This window comes from Saccopteryx leptura, chromosome 2 (assembly GCF_036850995.1).
Source record: "Saccopteryx leptura isolate mSacLep1 chromosome 2, mSacLep1_pri_phased_curated, whole genome shotgun sequence".
Lineage (NCBI taxonomy): Eukaryota > Metazoa > Chordata > Mammalia > Chiroptera > Emballonuridae > Saccopteryx > Saccopteryx leptura.
The window spans coordinates 221,745,309-221,764,188 of NC_089504.1; the positions used below are offsets into that span (position 1 = coordinate 221,745,309).

The 18,880-nt window shown below is 43.6% G+C and overlaps 1 protein-coding gene across 1 annotated transcript; it reads right to left on the minus strand.

Moving 5' to 3' along the window:
- Positions 1 to 9,154: 9,154 nt before the first annotated feature.
- On the minus strand, positions 9,155 to 16,934 carry RIPPLY3 (ripply transcriptional repressor 3). Its single transcript, XM_066365926.1, has 4 exons — positions 16,831 to 16,934; positions 15,432 to 15,498; positions 13,347 to 13,414; positions 9,155 to 9,604 (listed from the first exon to the last, which is right to left on the minus strand). The coding sequence occupies exons 1-4, from the start codon at positions 16,932 to 16,934 to the stop codon at positions 9,292 to 9,294; spliced, it is 552 nt and encodes a 183-aa protein (XP_066222023.1). The 3' UTR covers positions 9,155 to 9,291.
- Positions 16,935 to 18,880: the final 1,946 nt, after the last annotated feature.

The window sequence follows — 18,880 nt, forward strand, 5'->3', positions numbered from 1 at the left end:
TATTATGCAACAAATAATTCTTTTTTTAAAATTATATTTATTCATTTTAGGGGGGGGGAGAGACAGAAATGGGTAGGAGCAGGAAGCATCAACTCCCATATGTGCCTTGATCAGGCAAGCCCGGGGTTTTGAACCAGCGACCTCAGTGTTCCAGGTCAATGCTTTATCCACTGTGCCACCACAGGTCAGGCTAGATAATTTTTTTTTAATGTTAAGCTATCCCAAAATATGGGATAATTTAATTTCTTTCCGTTCCATAAACCTAAGCAAGTAGGTGAATTCTCCTAGCTCAAATGGGCTTCCTGATTGGGTCCCACTCTTCATGTTTTGATAACTCGTGGCCATGTTTCACCCAAGACATGCTTTATGGGAAACTTGTTTGTAGAACGGAAAATACTCAATACAAAGAGACACGGGTTTTAGGAAGTCCATCTAACCTTGCAGAATATAATTTCTGATCTGTTGCTGGTAGATGAGAGTGTCAAAAATTATGGCAAATATTTTAAAGCCAACAAAAGCAGGTAGTTAAGAGCATATAGTAACTTCTCTTAATGCTGAAAGCTGGGATGGCAGTCCTTTTGGGACTCAGGGGTTTGGTAGAAGAGAAATAAAAGATGCACTCACTGTTTACCATTGAAACACAAGACAACCCTCACTGGTTGGCTCAGTCGGTTAAGAGCATTGCCCTGAAACCACAAGGTTGTGGGTTTGATCCCCAGTCAGGACACACGTGGGAAGCAATCAGTGAGTGCATGACTGAATGGAACAACAAATTAATGCTTCCCTTCCTCCTCCTCTCTCTTTCCCTTCTTCTCTCTGTCTCTCTAAAGATCAATACATGCATTTTAAAAATTAAGCCCTGGCCAGATAGCTTGGTTGGTTGGAGCATTGTCCCAAAGTAAAGAGGTTGCCAGTTTGATCCCTGGTCAGGGCACGTACAGGAGTAACTTCATGTTCCTGTCTCTCCTGCTTCTCTAAAAAAAAAAAAAAAGAAAAAGAGAAAAGAAACAACTCCCCTGAAAAGACAATAATGGACAGTATTCCAGAAGCTGTTCCTTCTATATCCTAACAAAGAAACTCAGACACTTGGAGGAGATCAAGTAATGACCGAAGGAATCCAGATAAAAAGAGAAGTTGAAAGAAAACAAAATTGAGACCTCTCTACAGCCTGGTCCATAACTGCTTGATGAATTTTAAAAGCCCAGGAATCCTGATGAGCCACTCCACTTCCCAAAGGCAGGCTACGAGCCAGAGGGTCCCTTGTTTCCAGAAAGTTTTCTCTAAAGCCAGGTGGACAGTCAGTCCAGCAGCCAGGAAGTGAAATTGATGCGGATGCTCCCAGGCAAGTTTCCTCTAAATTTCTCTGGATTTGCAAGTTTAACCTATGCCACAAAACACTCTACCGAAAGCACCATGGGTTAAATCAGGGTTCACTGGCTTGAATTCAAATATCGAGGTGGCAGGTCAGGGATGAGCTATAACATAGGATCATTTAGGAGCCCATGGCCTCCCCAGGGGACCTGGTTGTAGCCCTCCTCAGAGACAAACACTGAGCTCCAGAAAACAGCAGAGAAGTGCCATCTAAGAACTGGAAGAATTGGCCCAGCCTGACCAGGCAGTGGTGCAGTGGATAGAGCGTCAGACTGGGATGCGGAGGACCCAGGTTCGAGACCCCGAGGTTGCCAGCTTGACTGCAGGCTCATCTGGCTTGAACAAAAAGCTCACCAGCTTGGACCCAAGGTCGCTGGCTCGAGCAAGAAGTTACTCATTCTGCTGAAGGCCCGCGGTCAAGGCACATATGAGAAAGCAATCAATGAACAACTAAGGTGTCACAACGAAAAACTGATGATTGATGCTTCTCATCTCTCCGTTCCTGTCTGTCTATCCCTCTCTCTGACTCTCTCTCTGTTCCTGTAAAAAAACAAAACAAAACAAAAAAAGAATTGGCCCAGTGTCCTGTGCTAATAATTACCTTGGACTTAAAAAAAAACCAAAAACAAAAATCTATATCTTCAGACCATAGGGGGAAATTGAACAAATTCTTTTGGATTAAAAGCCAAGCCATGCTTATTCAGACTTGGCCCCAACAGCTTGTAGGAATGAATGTGAGGAAGTTCACATCAAAACCCACAGGAGATGATGTCTTTAGAAGTTATGTTTGTGAGACATCACATTCCAGCAACTCCATGACTGATATTCAGTTGTTCTGCCTATGACAGTATTTGCACAGGTCAGCTCTGAAGAAGAATGAACACATATTTATATTTAGGAAATTTCTGCATTTAGTAAGATTACAGTTAAGTCACCTCAAGTGGCTCTCTAAATTTTAGCAAAATAAATTGATTTATACTAAACCTAACCACACACATACCCTGTGATCCAGTAACCACTCCTAGTTATCTCCTCAACAGAAATGTACACATATGTGCACAAAAGTCATATTCAGAAATGTGCGTAGAGGCATTCTTTATAATATTCAAAATACTGGAAGCAGTCCAACTGTCCATCAACCATAGAATGGATAAATAAATATATTGTAGATATATATGCCTACAATAAAATACCATAGAACAGTGACTCTTATGTACACAGTGTTGAATAAAAGAAACCCAGACACAAATGAACACATACTGTACAATTCCATTTGTATAATTTCAAAATCAGGCAAAATGAATCGGTGGTATTTAGAAGTCAAAATACTGGTTATCCTAGGGGAAGTGAGTGAGTGAGGTAGCTGGGAGGGGCAGAAGAGGGGTTTCTGGGGTGATGGTAATCTATTTGTTAACCTGGCTGGTATTTTAAACTGTATATACAAGGTGTACAAGGATATGTTATTTTTTAAAATTCATCAAGTACTTATGATTTACTCACTTTTCTGTATCTGCTGTTGTCGATAAGAAATGTTTTTGAAGCCTGGCTGATAAGCGCAGTTGGTTAGAGTATCGTCCCTAAAACCTACAAACAAGGTGGTAGGTTTGAGCCTTGGTCAGGGCCCATACAGGAAGAGACCAATGAACTCACAACTAAGTGAAACAACAAATGAATCCTTCCTTGCTCTCTCTTTCTGTCTCTCTAAAATCAATTAAAAATAAAAAATAGAAATTTTTGAATAAATTTGTTAAAATGCCTTTTAATGATCTATATGGTAACTAACTATTGTTAAGGATCAGTATATTGTGGAAAGCTATGTAAAACTTTCAAATTTGTATTGTAGTGTTTGATGTATCTAGAGAGATGCCCCCCCCATATGACAGTTGGTGACCATTTGGGGGGTATTATGGATAACTGAAGCTCCAAGCCTTATACCTAACCCAAACCTGGGTATTGGCATTACCACATTGTTTAATGACATAATCCTGGAATGTAAAGTAATTTAAGATACAAAAATATCAAGCCTAGGCCCTGACTTGTGGTGGCACAGTGGATCAATCGTGGACCTGGAACGCTGAGGTCACCGATTCAAAATCCTGGGCTTGCCTGGTCAAGGCACATATGGGAGTTGATGCTTCCTGATTTGCCTCCCACCCTTCTCTCTTTCTCTCTATCTCTCTCTCTTCTCTGAAATGAATAAATAAAAATAATTAAAAAAAAATCAAGCCTAATGATGACCTGGATCAAAGCAATTGGTTTTCCTTCCATGTCTTACTTTGGAACTGTAGTCATCATCCTAGATGTTAAGTACGCCAGGGACCTCCATATGTGATGGATGGCTCAGAGGTCACTGCAAGTGTGCAGAGGACAGAACTGTGATAGACCCAGAAGAGTCAAAAACTAAGAGTGTCAGGGAAGAAACCAAAGGATTTCTTCAGTATTTTTTCCTTTGATTACTTTTAAAACTTAAATTTTTGTCATGCCACAAAAAAGACTGAATTATTCTTGTGGTGACTCAGTGTCTAAAGAAAAATATACAACTATTGTTTTAATGGAAGAGTTTAAACTTCTTGAATAGCTTTTATTGTGGTGTAATTCATCTACTATGTATCCACCCATTGGCCCTGTATGAGTCAGTGATTTAGTAAACTTATCAAATTGTGCAACAGTCACCATGTTGCACAAACAGTCCAGTTTTAAAACATGTCCATAACCGAAAAAAGTTTCTTTGTGCCCATTTGCAGTCAATTCCTGCTCCCACTCCTCCCACCAAGCAGGCACTGTTGTTTTCTGTTGCATCAACTTGCCTTTTCTTGACGATTCATACAAGTGGAATCATACAAGTAGTCTGTTGCTTCTGGCTTCTTTCATTTAGCGTGATTTCAAAGTCCAATGGTGTTTTATTTTATTATTATTATTATTATTATTATTTTTTTTTTTTTTTTGTATTTTTCTGAAGCTGGAAACGGGGAGAGACAGTCAGACAGACTCCCGCATGCGCCCGACCGGGATCCACCCGGCACGCCCACCAGGGGCGACGCTCTGCCCACCAGGGGGCGATGCTCTGCCCCTCCGGGGTGTCGCTCTGTTGCGACCAGAGCCACTCTAGTGCCTGGGGCAGAGGCCAAGGAGCCATCCCCAGCGCCGGGGCCATCTTTGCTCCAATGGAGCCTTGGCTGCGGGAGGGGAAGAGAGAGACAGAGAGGGAGGAGGGGTGGGGGGTGGAGAAGCAAATGGGCGCTTCTCCTATGTGCCCTGGCCGGGAATTGAACCCGGGTCCCCCGCACACCAGGCCGACACTCTACCGCTGAGCCAACCGGCCAGGGCCTCCATTGCTGTTTTAGCATGTAATAATACTTTACTTCATCCCATTTTATTGCTGAATAATAATATCCCATTGCACGGATATATCACATTTTATTTATCCATTCACCAGTTGATGTCCATTTGGACTGTTTCCACTGTGGGGTTATTACCAATCAAGCTGCTATGAACATTTGTGTGTATGTGTCCTTTTGTGAACAAATGTTTTCATTTCTTGGGTAGATTCCTAGGAGTGGAATTGCTGGGCTGTATGGTAAATTTATGTTTAAATTTTTAAATGTTTTTTAGTTTATTTTAGAGAGAGGAAAAGAGAGAAGGAGGGAGAGAGAGAGGAATATTGCCTCTGTGTGCCCTGAGCAGGGATCAAACTGGCCATCCCTGCCCTCAGGACGATGCTCTACCAACTGAGCTATCCAGCCAGGGCTATGTTTAATTTTTTAAATGAGACTGACAAACCCTTTTCCAAACTATCAACCATTTTACATTCACACCCCTGATGTTCTAGTTTCTCCACATCCCTACCAATCCTTGTTATCTGTCTTTCAAAATTATAACCGTTCCAGCAGGTGCATGACGGTATCTCACTGTGGTTTTAACTTGCATGTTTATAAGGACCAGTGACATTGAGCATCCTTTTGAAATATCTGAAACTATAAAATGAAATCTGCTTGTAAAGATCAGTACAGACACAAAAGCGCATGTGCCCTGAGGTTGGTGTCAGGCTCACACCCAGAGATGGAATCTATGGTGCCGGAAGGTGGCGGCTGGAAGGGAGCACAGGGGATGTCCTGGGGGACTGGCTATGTCCTTTGCGATTCGGGTGCTATTTTCATAACTTGTGGTCTATCCACACAATGGGATATTATTTAGCCATAAAAAGAAATGAAGTACTGATACATGATACAACATGAATCTCGGAGACATGATGCCGTGTAAGAGAACACAGACGCATGTAGTATAATTTCATTTGCATGAACTATCCAGAAGAGGCAAATGCAGGTAGACAAAAAGTGGATTAATTGTTGACAGAGGATAGGGGGAGGGGGAAATGGGAGTGATCATTAATGGATATTTCATAAAATTTCACCAAACTTAATGTAAAATGATAAAGAGGTTGTTTTGCAATTTCTTGTTTAATACTAAAGTTCAAAAAGAAACATACCACTGGGAAAACAATTTTCTTCTCACAGAAGTAAAACTTGTTAAAATAGCTGGAAATAATATGGCAACAAAATTGAAATGCATTCTTTTGCTAGCAAATCTGTTGAAAGACTCAGTGAAAATGGGGGAACTGAAGAAACAAACATTATAACAAATGCACACTGTGGGAGGTTTGCTATATCCAGCCTGGTGAAAGAACCAGTGTCTCTACCATGCTTCTGCTGGTGGTCTTTGCAAGATTCTGTTTTAACAATCAAATTAACTAGTAGCTACATTTCGAACCACTGAAAGAAAGATATGTCAGAGTACTTAGCTTCAATCATAAATGACTTATTCCAAATAATGTATTTTATAAAAACCTGGCTATGTGTAACCATTGATGGAGTGGCTGCTTTAATTAGATTTTTAAAAATTTATTGATTTTAGAGACGGAAGGAGAGAAAGAGAGAGATCATAGACGCTTCACTTTAGTTGTTCATTTATTGTGTCTTGTTTGTGCCTTAACTGGGCAAGCCCAGGGTTTCAAACTGGTGACCTCAGTGCTCCAGGTCTGGGCTCCTGCCACTGCACCACCAAAGGTCAGGCTAATTAGAATTTTTAAGATTCCAGAGAGAAAGTGTAAAGATGGAATCTCATGTGAAATCCATTTATTGCCATCATTATTAGACAAGCTATTGTAGTAAACAAATTGAGAAAATGCTGTCAAAGGTTTTTTTTCTCTTTTCTGTTTATAAATGAGTGGAACCAGCATGTGACGACAGTGCTTGGTGGAGACAGCAGAGAACTGAAGAGTGTAAAGTTGTTTAAAGAGATGGCCACTACTCAGGTCCCACTGACTGATTCCATGTGAAGATCACAGAAATCAGATTTTTAAGGAGGGATTTCCTGATTTTAAAGCCCATGTGACAAGAAAATAAAACGAGTTGTTCAAAGAGCTCACAGGTACTCACAGTACCTGTGATTCTGTCACTAGCCATTCTAAAGTGTCCCATGCTCCAACTCTGCACTGAACTGGCCAAATCCTAAGTAATTTAAGAAAAGGGCACCATGTAGCGCACTTGAAATTCTGGTCCCGTCAGCATGCAGACTAGATCTGGTTTCTTAATGGTAAACTGGTGATGGGGCCCGATCTTTTTGCTCAGTGAAACTGACTTATTAAGACAACTAAACAAAGTCAGATGTGACAACTGAAGCTTCATCCCAAGCAGCATGTAAAAGGAGAATGAGAATAAGACTCATAGAATTGTTCTGTCAGGACCCAACAAATAGGAGGCCATCTTAAGTCCTTTTTGAAATAAACATAGGTAAAATGTTAAAAAAAATTTTTGTATTGACTTGAGGAGGGAAGGGGGAGAGAAAAGCATCAACTTGCTGCTCCACTTAGTTGTGCATTCATCAGTCACCTCTCGTATCTGCACTGACCAGGGATTGAACCCTCAATCTTGGAGCACTGGAAAGACACTATCCACTGAGCAACCTGGCAGGGTCTAAAATTGTTTTTAAGTTTTAAAAAAGTACTCTGAACAAGTAAAAAAACAATATATATTGTTTAGAAGATTAAAAGAAAACAAAAATAACAATTTTTTTTGTGTGGCAGAGACAGAGAGTCAGACAGAGGGACAGACAGACAGGAAGGGAGAGAGATGAGAATCATCAATTCTTCGCTGCGGCTCCTCAGTTCATTGATTGATCTCTCATATGTGCCTTGACCAGGGGGCTACAGCAGACAGAGTGACGCCTTGCTCGAGCCAGCAACCGTGGGCTCAAACTGGTGAGCCTTGCTCAAACCAGATGAGCCTGCACTCAAGCTGGTGACCTTGGGGTCTCGAACCTGGGTCCTCCACATCCCAGTCCGACGCTCTATCCACTGTGCCACTGCCTGGTCAGGCAAAAAAATAACAAAATTCTTAAAAAGAAAAAGGAGACCCAAAAGAAAGTAATTTTTATTAGGCAGAGCAATAAAAACAATTGATGTTAACTACCTTTGGAAAAGAAAGGGGAGAACAGCAGGAGAGAGTGACTTTTACTTTGCAATGTATATTTTTCTGTGCTGTTTGGATTGTTAAAATATTTAAATGTATTCCTCCTGTTTTTTAATGTTAATAGTTATTTGAGCATTGAGGTTATAGACCATTTTTTCTTTTTTATACTTTTTCTGCATTCTTAAAAACAATAAATATTATTTAAAGAGTTAAATATTAAAAATTGTGATGCTTTTAGGCCCTGGCCGGGTGGCTCAGTGGTAAAGTGTCGGTCCAGTATGTGGAAGTCCCAGGTTTGGTTCCCAGCCAGGGCACACAGAAGCATCCATCTTCTTCTCCACCCTTCCCCCTCTCCTTTCTCTCTAGCTCTCTCTTCCCCTCCCGAAGCCAAGGCTTCATTGGAGCAAAGTTGGCCAGGATGCTGAGGATGGCTCCATAGCCTCAGCCTCAGGTGCTGGAATGGCTCTGGTTGCAACAGAGCAAAGGCCCAGATGGGCCGAGCATTGTGCCCTGGTGGGCAAGCCGGGTGGATCTCGGTCAGTTGCATGCGGGAGTCCCCGCTTCTCACAATTCTGATACTTTTAAAAGCTTTAATATAGGAACAAATTAAAAATGTCAAACAAAAAAGGTGATTATCAAACATTTTTTCTTTCAAAATACTTATTTCAAGTAGAAACTTCTATGATGTACTGTATATAGGAAGACAACCACATATAAGATAGTAAAGTAAAATACCTTGAGGAATACACTCATTTGGTCATTCCAATATATAAAAGTAAAAATAATTTTATATTCAATACTTTGATTGAAAGCAACGTTATTTTATTCAAGTAACAAGCCCAAAGCCATCCCCAACTCATAGCCAAAGCTTTTCTCTATATATGATATGTATATTCACACACATAGTTCTTAGACGACAATCATGAAAATTATTATCCAGAACTTTCTTCTAAAAACCCATCTTTTTATTTCTGTACATCTAAAGGAATTATTGTTTTGTTTTTCATAAACAATATTTTTCCGAATGCCACTAAGCAACCACATGAATGTTTGGACAATATCTTTTTCACAAAAGCAAAAATAATTAAATAGTCTGTGGTTCAGGAAGAGGCATGGATGGGTTATTACCCTATACTGGAGGAGTCTGTCCTTTGACCGGCAGAGTGACCGTGCTGACTGCACTTTGAAAGTCGGGCAACTGCCTGATGAGAACCCGTGTTGACACAAACCTTCTCTGGGTCCTAGACTCCTTTCTCAATGGTACACATGCGTGCCCCAAAGAAGACTCACCACAAAGGGAAGTGAGAGCTGTGCCTTCTCACCAGGAGTGCTGTGCTGGCCAGAGACAGGGCAGCCCGAGTCTCTGCACACCCAGGGGACATGCAAAGTGTCCAGGCACAGCTGTCCCCAAGAGTGCATGTGAGGCAGGTCTGATGTGGGAGGGAGACCCCATTTATTTGGATGGGGAGCACTTGGCACCCCCTAAAGAGTCACTGTGTGGGAACTGACCCTGCCCACCGAGACCACCATGTCCTCCAGACGGCTGTCCTGGGTGAGTCAGCTGGTCCCTGCCCATTCCTCCTGGGCCATTTTCCACGGGGTCCTCCCCCTCCTGGGGAAGGGGCTGGGCTTCCTCATGCTCTCCATCCTCTGAGTCAGACTCATCATTGTAGAAGTGAATAGTGGCTTGCACCGGGAAACTGGCCAGCACCCTCTCCCCGGAACTCTGCAGATATTCTTGGCGCTTTGAAATGGGTAAATAAAGTCTAATATTTAAGAAACAAATACAGCATTAATCAAATTGAAACAGTCCTAAAGACCACCTAGGCAATCTTTTTACCTAGAAGCAGCTAAATCCCAGCCTTCCTCTCTGATTTTGCCTTGGTCGCAGACAGTGTTTTGTATAAGGTCACCAGAACACAACTGCAGACAGAGGGTGGGAGCTGGTAACAAGCCCCACACTTGTTCAGGAATCTGAGGGAGCACACTGGTTTAGGGCAAAGGGTGTGATTTCATGAAAGTAAAAGGAAATGAAACAATTGAGTTCCAAGGTCAAGAGGCTCACTCTGATCCTGTGGAGGCCCTGGCTTGTCCTGGTCCTGCTGAGGTGAGGCCCCACAACCTTGGGGATTGTTGTGGTCCTTGAGTATGGAGGAAACTTGACTCTGAAACCTGGTCTAGAAGAGAAGCAGCTAATCTTTCTGGATGTTGTCACAGAGAAACTATAGAGGAGGGAGTTCACTTTTCTAAAATAGAAAATAGCCATCCGAGTTATTTGTCCAGTAGGAAAAGAGAGAAAGTGAAAGGGGAAGGGGAAGGATAAAGGAGAATGGATGAATGAAAGAAAAGGAAAAAGAAAAGAAAAAAAAAGAAAGAGAAAGAGAGAAAGAAAGAGAGAGAGGGGGGAAGAAAGGGAAGGAGGAAGGGAGGGAAGGAAGGAACGGAGGGAGAGAGGGAGGGAGGGAGGGAGGAAAGAAGGAAGAAAGGAAGGAAGGAAGGAAAGAAGGAAGGAAAGAAGGAAGGAAGGAAGATAAGGAAAGAAAGAAAGAAAGAAAAGAGAGAGAGAAAGAAAGAGAAAGAAAGAAAGAAAGAAAGAAAGAAAGAAAGAAAGAAAGAAAGAAAGAAAGAAAGAAAGAAAGAAAAGAAGAAGAAAGAAGAGGCCCTGACTGGTTAGCTCAGTGGTAGAGTATTGGCTGGCATGTGGAAGTCCCAGGTTCGAATCCCAGTCAAGTCACACAGGAGAAGCGCCTATCTGCTTCTCCACCCCTCTCCCTCTTACTTCTCTCTTTCTCTCTCTTCTCCTGCAGCCAGGGCTCAATTAGAGCAAGTTGGCCCCAGGCGCTGAGGATGGCTCCATGGCCTCTGCCTCCAACGCTAAAAAATGGATCCGGTTTTAACTAGATGGGCAGAGCATCACCCTCCAGTGGGCTTGCCAGGTGGATCCCAGTTAGGGAGTATGTGGGAGTCTGTCTCTGCTTCCTCTCCTCTCACTAAATAAAATTTAAAAAAAAGAAAAAAGAGAAAATCCCCACTTTGGAAACCTTTTGATAATATAAATATATCTGTATATTTAAAAAAGAAAATAACACATATATAAATTTGGAATCTCTAAATTCAAGTTTTGTTAATTTAAGATTCCAGTTATATATAGAAAGAATTTAAAATACCCCCACTCTCTCAACAATCCCTTATCCTTGAATCCTTCACGATTTTGTTTCCTCTGTGGCTCTCTGAGGAACTGAGAGGCATTATCAATTGATCATTGCTTATTTGCAAAGGTGATTTCAAGTTCCCCCTTTTCAGATAGAAGGGGAAAAGGGAGAGAGAAAACACCTTGCTATAGATAATGCATGGCGATTTCAAACTTCCTAAGACTTCCAATAGACCAGTGATTTCCGACCACTAGAGGACATGTGGAAATGTCTGGGGACATTATTTTTGTTGCAACAATTGAGCACAAGCTACTGGCATGCAGTGGGTAGAGGCCAGGGATGCTGCTAAACATACTACAATGCCCAGAACAGTCTCTAACCTCCAAAAACAAAGAATGGTCCAGTCTGAACAAACTGTCAGTAGTTGAGAAACTCTGCAACACACAGAAAAAAGAATATATACATATGACAGTGACATAAGCATAGTATAGAGTTTGGCCGTGTTAAAACTTGGGTGTTATGATGGAGTCCAGTAGTCTGCCTTTATCCTTGGTGGATACGTTTTAAGACCCCCAGTGGATGCCTGAAACCACGGATAGTACCAAACTCTACACATACTATTTTTTTTTTACCATATATACATACTTAATGACAAAATTTAATTTATAAATTAAGCAAAGTAAGAGATTAATAACTAATAATAAAATAAAATAATTATAACAATATACTGTAATAAAACTAATAAAAATTATGCAAATGGCTTTGGGGCCATTATTAAATAAAGGAAGGAATGCTTGAATTCAAGCACTGACAGTCCATCTGATAACCAGAAGGCTACATAATGATTCATTGTCGGGCAGCGTCCAGTGTGGAGCCGCTGGACAAAGGGATGATGACTCATGTCCTGGGCAGGATGAAGCAGGAAGGCACGAGATCTCATCATGATACTCAGAAGGACGTGCAATTTAAAACTTGTAAGTTGTGTATTTCTGCATAAACTGAAATCTGAAAAGTGAAACTATAGGTAAGAGGAGGCCACTGTATTTACAGGTGAATTTGAATTTGTAGTCTGTCTGGAATTCACTTTAAAATATTTTAATAACAAAAAAAAACATTCTAACAACTATTTAAAAAAAAAAGAGTTGGGAGAGGGTGACAAATACGATCAGATCCGAAGAATGTTGATGATTATTGAGGCTGGCGTTGGGCACATGGGCGTTCACAATACTATTCTCTCCACTTTTGTGTATGCTTAAAATTTTCTGTAATAAAACAGTTTCTTCGGTTTTCAAGGCATGTCTCACCAGCTGCCACATTTTACCAAATCAAAATTGGGGAGCAGTAACAGAGGGTCTGTGGGAGGCAGGCCCAGGGAGGTGCTACAGGAGGAAGGATGCACACAGGACAGAGAGGGTGATATTTTCACCCGCATGCATGACAGGATCCCCTGCAGAGCCTATAAAATATAGGAACCTAGGCCCTTCAGCAGAATAAGTGTGTAAGAGCCCCAGGGGCTGCCACCCAGTGTCTGTATTTTTAAAGCTTTCCCAGGGATCCCATGAGGATTAAAGACCACTGACAGGATGCTAGGACAGCTTCTGTGGTGCAAAAGTCACACTCTGACCAGTCTGAGGGCCTCTAAATTTCACCTTTAACAATTAGTATCCACGGGTTTGATCAAAGCTTCCCATCTCCCAGGATAAGCAGGGTAAAAATACTCTAGGGAGAGGTAGAAGCACAGACTACATTTATTCTGGTGAAGGAAATGAGAGACACAGACATGGAGACAGAGGAACAGATGAAAAACCTTGAACACGAGCCACCTGCTTAAAGGGCTGGAAGGAAGAGGGATACAGTGGTGAGGGTCTTGACCCTGCCAGGCCCATGAAGGCACCCCTGAGACAGAGCAGAGGAACAGCTGTGGAGAGTGTCCATCTCTCACTCAGTCAACAAATAGACTTTGAAGGTCTACTATGTGCTAGGCAATATACTAACATATCCCAGGAGAGAAACAGAAATGTACCTAAGTAGCTAAGTAAATAAATAGATATGCATATATAATTTGTATTCAATTAAATTCAACTCAAGACATAAGATGTTATAAGAAGTAATAAACAAAAGGTATGAAGGACAGAGGGGCCATTTCCAACTTGCAGCTGAACTACTGACTGAATGAATAAATAAATGGATTCCAGAAATTCCACAAAATGGCCTTGAATAATAGTAACTAAGTAATATTGGAGAATACCAAATTATTTTTTACTTTGTTGAGCACACATGAAGTAGAAGGCATTAACATGTATTAGTACTTGTATTAAAAGAAAATAATGTATTTCTTACGGTGAAGTCATGTTACCTTACAGGATGCTGAAACCCAAAGGCCCCCTTTGATCCAGAAGTTTGTTGGTCACCCCCAGGCCCAAGCTGTAAAGACAGACACATACAAGCACACACATAGTCAAGGAGCCCTGGAAGTTGCATCCTGAGATTTAAATAAACAAAATCTAAGTAGCCTGCACTTGTTAGTATCAGTTGCAATTTCAGAGTCAGTTTAAACATCTTAGCAGTACTTAATAAGCCCATCTCCCTCTTACTGTCATCTGTGATATCCAGGGCACTGTGAGGGATCAAAAGATGGACAGGTGAGTCTACATAGTCTCTCAGTTCAGGTGTTTTAAGTCTAATGGGGAGAGATGTAAATTCCTCTGACTCATTAAGCTAAAGGGTGGGCAGCTTAGAAGAAGAGAGGGTGAGACCAGGAGAGCACAGTCCCTGATATCCCTTTCTAGGAAATTATCTCCTTTGCAGGGCCGGCAAGTAGCCAGGAGAGCAACGGAACAGAGGTCAACAAAAGTTTAGGCTGTCGTTCTTTTTTTTTTCCAGGAAGGGTACGTTTACAGCTCCCAAGGGATTTAGGGGTTCCAAATAGATGGTGACTCCAATTAGGGCGGAGCCTAAGCCTTCTCTCGAATTTCTCAGTGCACAACGGAGCTCTGGAGCCGAGTTCTCCTCCTTTGTCGGCAGAGGGCGCTGTTGAGCAAGAAGCATTCCCTTCCCGCGCGGGGCTGCACTCACCTGGCGGGTGCTCCCGGAACCGCGAGTCTCTCCACCCCGCCAACTAAGCTCTTCGAAGAGCTGACCCCGGGGAAGCAGGCAGCCAGCGCTACAGCCCAGCCTACACCCCTAAAAAAATCTATGGACACAACTGCTTCATCCAGTACGCCGTGTTGACGATCAATTAAGAAGTTGCTACAGCTTAACATTTTCCCCACAGGAATGGCTTTCTCATCACAACAGGGATAAAAAACCCACGTGCTTGCCTTGTTAGGAAGTACGCTACAGTATTTCTATTCCTGCAAATGATAGGCTGCATATATACTTTATTTTAAAGAAAATCAGATCATTGTAAACTTCTATATTCTCTCTTTCTCAAGCACCTTGTAAGTCTTATGTTTAAGAACTTAAGATGGAATACAAAGGAAGGAATTATTTTTCATTATTTAGACACGGCATGTATTTAATAATAATCTGGGCTACAAAATCATATGCCTTGTTAATTTGATATTTACTTGCTTCTTTCTTTAAATAATAGTAACTGAATTCAAACTTCCATTATTCACTAATTTAATAAAATTGTCTGCTTTCTTGTACCTGAGTTTCTTATCATATTCAAATAACTGCACACTAAGCCATGTGCCACATAAATTAAATATATGGTCCTTCCTAGCCTAATTAACTTTAACATTAAAAGAAGCCATCCATTTATATTATATTTTAAAATATAACAAGGAAAGGTAAATTCCAAGAAAGCAAGTCATTACTTCAATAAGTAGAAAGCAATTTAGTTACTGCTGCGGGAAACAAAAGACTGGTAGTGGCCATTAATCTTTGCACACAAAGCCCTCCACTGAAGTGTGTTTGCTCAGACAATATGACCTACCCTACAAGTGCTTGCAGACAGGGTTGAAAGTGCTTCAGAAAGGGCCAGACAGCGGGTGCGGGCTTTTAACCATACCTTCTGGGCACCCAGACTGGTCTCTACCCTTATTTGTACTGCGGCACCCACCCAGTGCTAATGGGCTAATGGCACACTCAGCTTTTTTCTAAGGGAGGGATAGAGGCAGCCTTTTCCTGTCTTCCTCTACCTGCTGGTTTGGGGGTTGTGGAGACACACCAACATGGAAGAAATCTCTTACAATGCCCATGAAACAACTATGCTGGAGCGGCTTTGCTTTTCAAAAAAGAAGAAGCAAGCAGGAGCCTGATCTATTGTGACTCAGGTCTAATAGACATTTCTTACCAGGCTCCTATCCAGACCATGTCTGCATTAGATAATCAAGGGAGGCACAGGCCAAGGCCTTTCATGGTCCCTTTATTTCCAAGATGGTGTCGTTTTCTAGCTGAACTGGTGGATTCCTGCAACACCCATGTTTCACCTTACCTGGCTTCCAGGTCTGATCTGCTCAGCATCTCGGGATGTCAGAATCCAAGGTCTCCATGGTGTGGGGCTGGAATGGGAGGGACCAGGAATGAACCCCAGCATCTTCTGCTGTCTTTTAAAATTATGTCATGAGTTATTCTTTTTTAAAAAAAAAATAAATTTATTGATTTGTAGAGAGAGAGGAAGGGAAACTGAAACAGAGAAAGAGACAAACATCAAACTTGTTCCACTTATTAATGTTTGTCATTGGTTTAATCTGTTATGTGCTCAGATGGGGGGATTAAACCCTCAACTTCAGCATGTCAGGAGGATGCTCTAACCAACTGAGCTACTCTGCCAGGGCCAAGAGTTATCATTCTTATCATTTCTACTGTGTGCCTGAAAAAGGAGTCACTGGACACCCCAGAATGTCCCTCAAGTTCTCAGCCTGTGGATACACAATGCCACTGTGTTTTTAATTCCTGCCACATTCTCAGGTCTCTGCCATCACTGAGCTTTGAGAAGTCCCAAATCTGATACAACTGTCAAGGGACTCAGTAGTTGAGGAATTTCTCTCCCAGCCTGGCTGAACTCTTCAATTCAGATTCCCTCCAGCAGTGGCTACTGTGTTGCTCATTAATTTCAACCGCACCACCTGATTATTGAAAGAGCTCGACTCCACAGTGAATTCTACAGAGTTCTACCATGCACAGAGGAAGAATCGGTTTCTCCTCTCTGGCTGCTTGGCCGCTCAGGCCCTTCCACTCCTTCCGGCTAATTTGATTTCCTTAAACTTGACTACTTTGAAAAGGACTGGTGCGCCCTGGCCAGTTGCTCAGTCGGTTAGAGTGCCGCCCTCAAACGCCAAGGTTGCGGGTTTGATCCCGGGCCAGGGCACAGACGAAAAGCATATGAGAAGCAGCCAGTGGGCACACAACTAAGTGGAATAACAAATGAATGCTTCTGTCTCTCTCTCACTTTCTCTCTCCCCCTCCCTTTTCCTCTGTCTCTCCAAAAATCAGTTTTAAAAAAAGGGTGGTGTGGGGACTGGTGCACAGGAAAGCGATCGCTGAGTCCCAAACACAGACTGCCACCAAGACTGTTACAGTCAACGTGAAGGGATTCCCTCCCACTCACCCCGGAAAGCTCGTTAAGGGGCCCGGAGAAATCAACGTTCCAAGCCGGGTAAATTTCAGATCTACGAACGGAAGCGTTAGCCCATTTCCTTGCGCAGACCTCCTGGACATCTGCACTTCGGAGGAACTGTGGCTTGAACCGAGATGACTCTACCTCCCAGTCTCTCGCTAAGAAACCTGGGCATCGCGGCGGGATTCGGGGACTCGCGCCGGAGCATCTGGCTCCAGGAACCACGCGCCGCGCACCATTCACGCGCCCAATCAGGCGGCGGGGACACCCTCACCTCTCGGGCCCGCGCGGCAGCGGTGGCCTCTGGGGACCGTCCGCGGGGCAGTGACAGACGTGACCCCGCGCCTCCCGGGTTCCGGCCGCCGCCTCGGGTCTCATGGTGCCCGCGGACCCGCGCCCCTCTAGCGGCGGCAGCGACTCCGCGGCGCCTGGAACCGCTCAATACGGGCGCTCACCTACCCGCGCCTTGGCGCCAGGTTTAAAAACGGGGGCGGAGAGGGGAGGGGACAAGGGATGTCAGAAAAGGGGAGGGGACAAGAAAAACTCCTGGAAAGACTGGGGTCGGGGTAGTAGATTACCAGGAGGGGACTCGGGATGCCTGGAGGGAAGGGACAAAGGAAACCAGGGGCGGGGGTCGCCAGGAGCCCGGGCAAGGAAGCTGGGGGATGGGACGGCGGGAAGTGACAAGGGAAGCCCGGGTGGGGGACACGTGGGGGGCGTGGGCATGGGCGTTTCCTTCGGGTGTCGGGGGTCCTCCCGCCTGGGTTGGGAATGCCGGGTGATTACCAAGGGGCCTCCCCCACCCGGTGTGGGAGTGTAGGGTCCCTGGCCTCTTCTCACCCCTACGGGGTTTCCCGCGGCCCTCAGAGTTCTTATTCCTGCACGAGCTCCGTGATTCTCAAATCTAGGCTCATCTCATGTCACAGTCTTGGGGTTCTGAGGGTGACCACAGAAGCCTCTGGCCCGCGTGGACCCGCACTGCCTTCGGTGTGGATCGCGGGCGCCGAGACGCCCCGACGGCGATGCTCGATGCCGGTGGTGGGCCTCGGTGAGGAGGGCGAGATGAATAGAGCACCTTTCCCACCCATGGGCGCCTTGGGAAAGAACTTGGCTTTTTATGGGAGTGGGGTTTTCCTCGGGTTAGCCCCGGTCCCGGCTTAGACGGCACCCGGGGAGACTTCCCGGGCCTACGGGGCTCGCGAGCGGCGCCGGAGCTCAGCGGCAGGTGGGAGGAGCGCCAGTGGATCAGGGGTGATCACCTAGGAACGCGGAAGGCTGCGGGTCTGGCTTCCCGGCCCTGGCTCCGAGCTCCTCAGCACCCCTTGGACCGTTCCATCGCCAACTGGAACTCCCTTAATGTAATATAAAGGCTTAAAAAAAAAAAATCAAAGAACTTAAAAATTATAAGGTTTTCACTCTCTTCTTGAAGAGTAACAGATTTGAACAATCATTAAACCTAGTTAAAGGTCTAAAAGCTTTTACTGATGTTATCACTATTCAAGTTATTTTGTATTTTGAATAATTTGCTACCTGAAGGAAAGAGGAGGGAAATTAATAACTTTTTACATAAAATTTTATACAAATGATTTTAAAAACACTACATATAACGGGAGGGGTGGGGGTAGGCAGGAATATTACAGGCAATTTATGTACTCTACCAAGGTAGAAAAGATTTTCTAAAGAAGATCAAACAACCAGCTATAGATGCCTAAAAATCAATGTCTTCCATGTAGCTGGTGACAATGTAATCAGTATATCTTTCTGAGAAGGTATGACAACTTATATCAGGTGCCTTTAGAATTGTGTCCTTTTATTCTTTCTTAGTTCTGTCTTTTGTTTTCTTCTGCAAAGTACAAGTTAGACCACAATGGCCAAAGCTAGGACAATCTGAGCAATGAAATAAAGTAATATGGAATTATAACCCAAAGTGTAAAATAAATACCAATGAGCTCATACTGATATCAATAAATATTGAAGAAATGAGACCCTGGTTGGTTGGCTCAGTGGTAGAGCATTGGTGGGCATGTGGAAGTCCCTGGTCCATTCCCTGTCAGGGTACATAGGACTAGCGACCACCTGCTTCTCCACCCCTCTCCTTCCCCTTCTCTCTCTCTCTCTCTCTCTCTCTCTCTTCCCACCTCCTGCAGCCATGGCTAGAATGGTTCAAGCAAGTTGAGGCCGGCTCCATGGCCTTGCCTCAGGCACTAAAATAGCTCAATTGCTGAGCAATGGAGCAGCTGCCCCAGATGGGTGGATACCAGTCCAGGTGATTGTGGGAGTCTGTCTCTTTGCCTCCCAGTCTCTCACTTAAAGAAAGAGGAGAA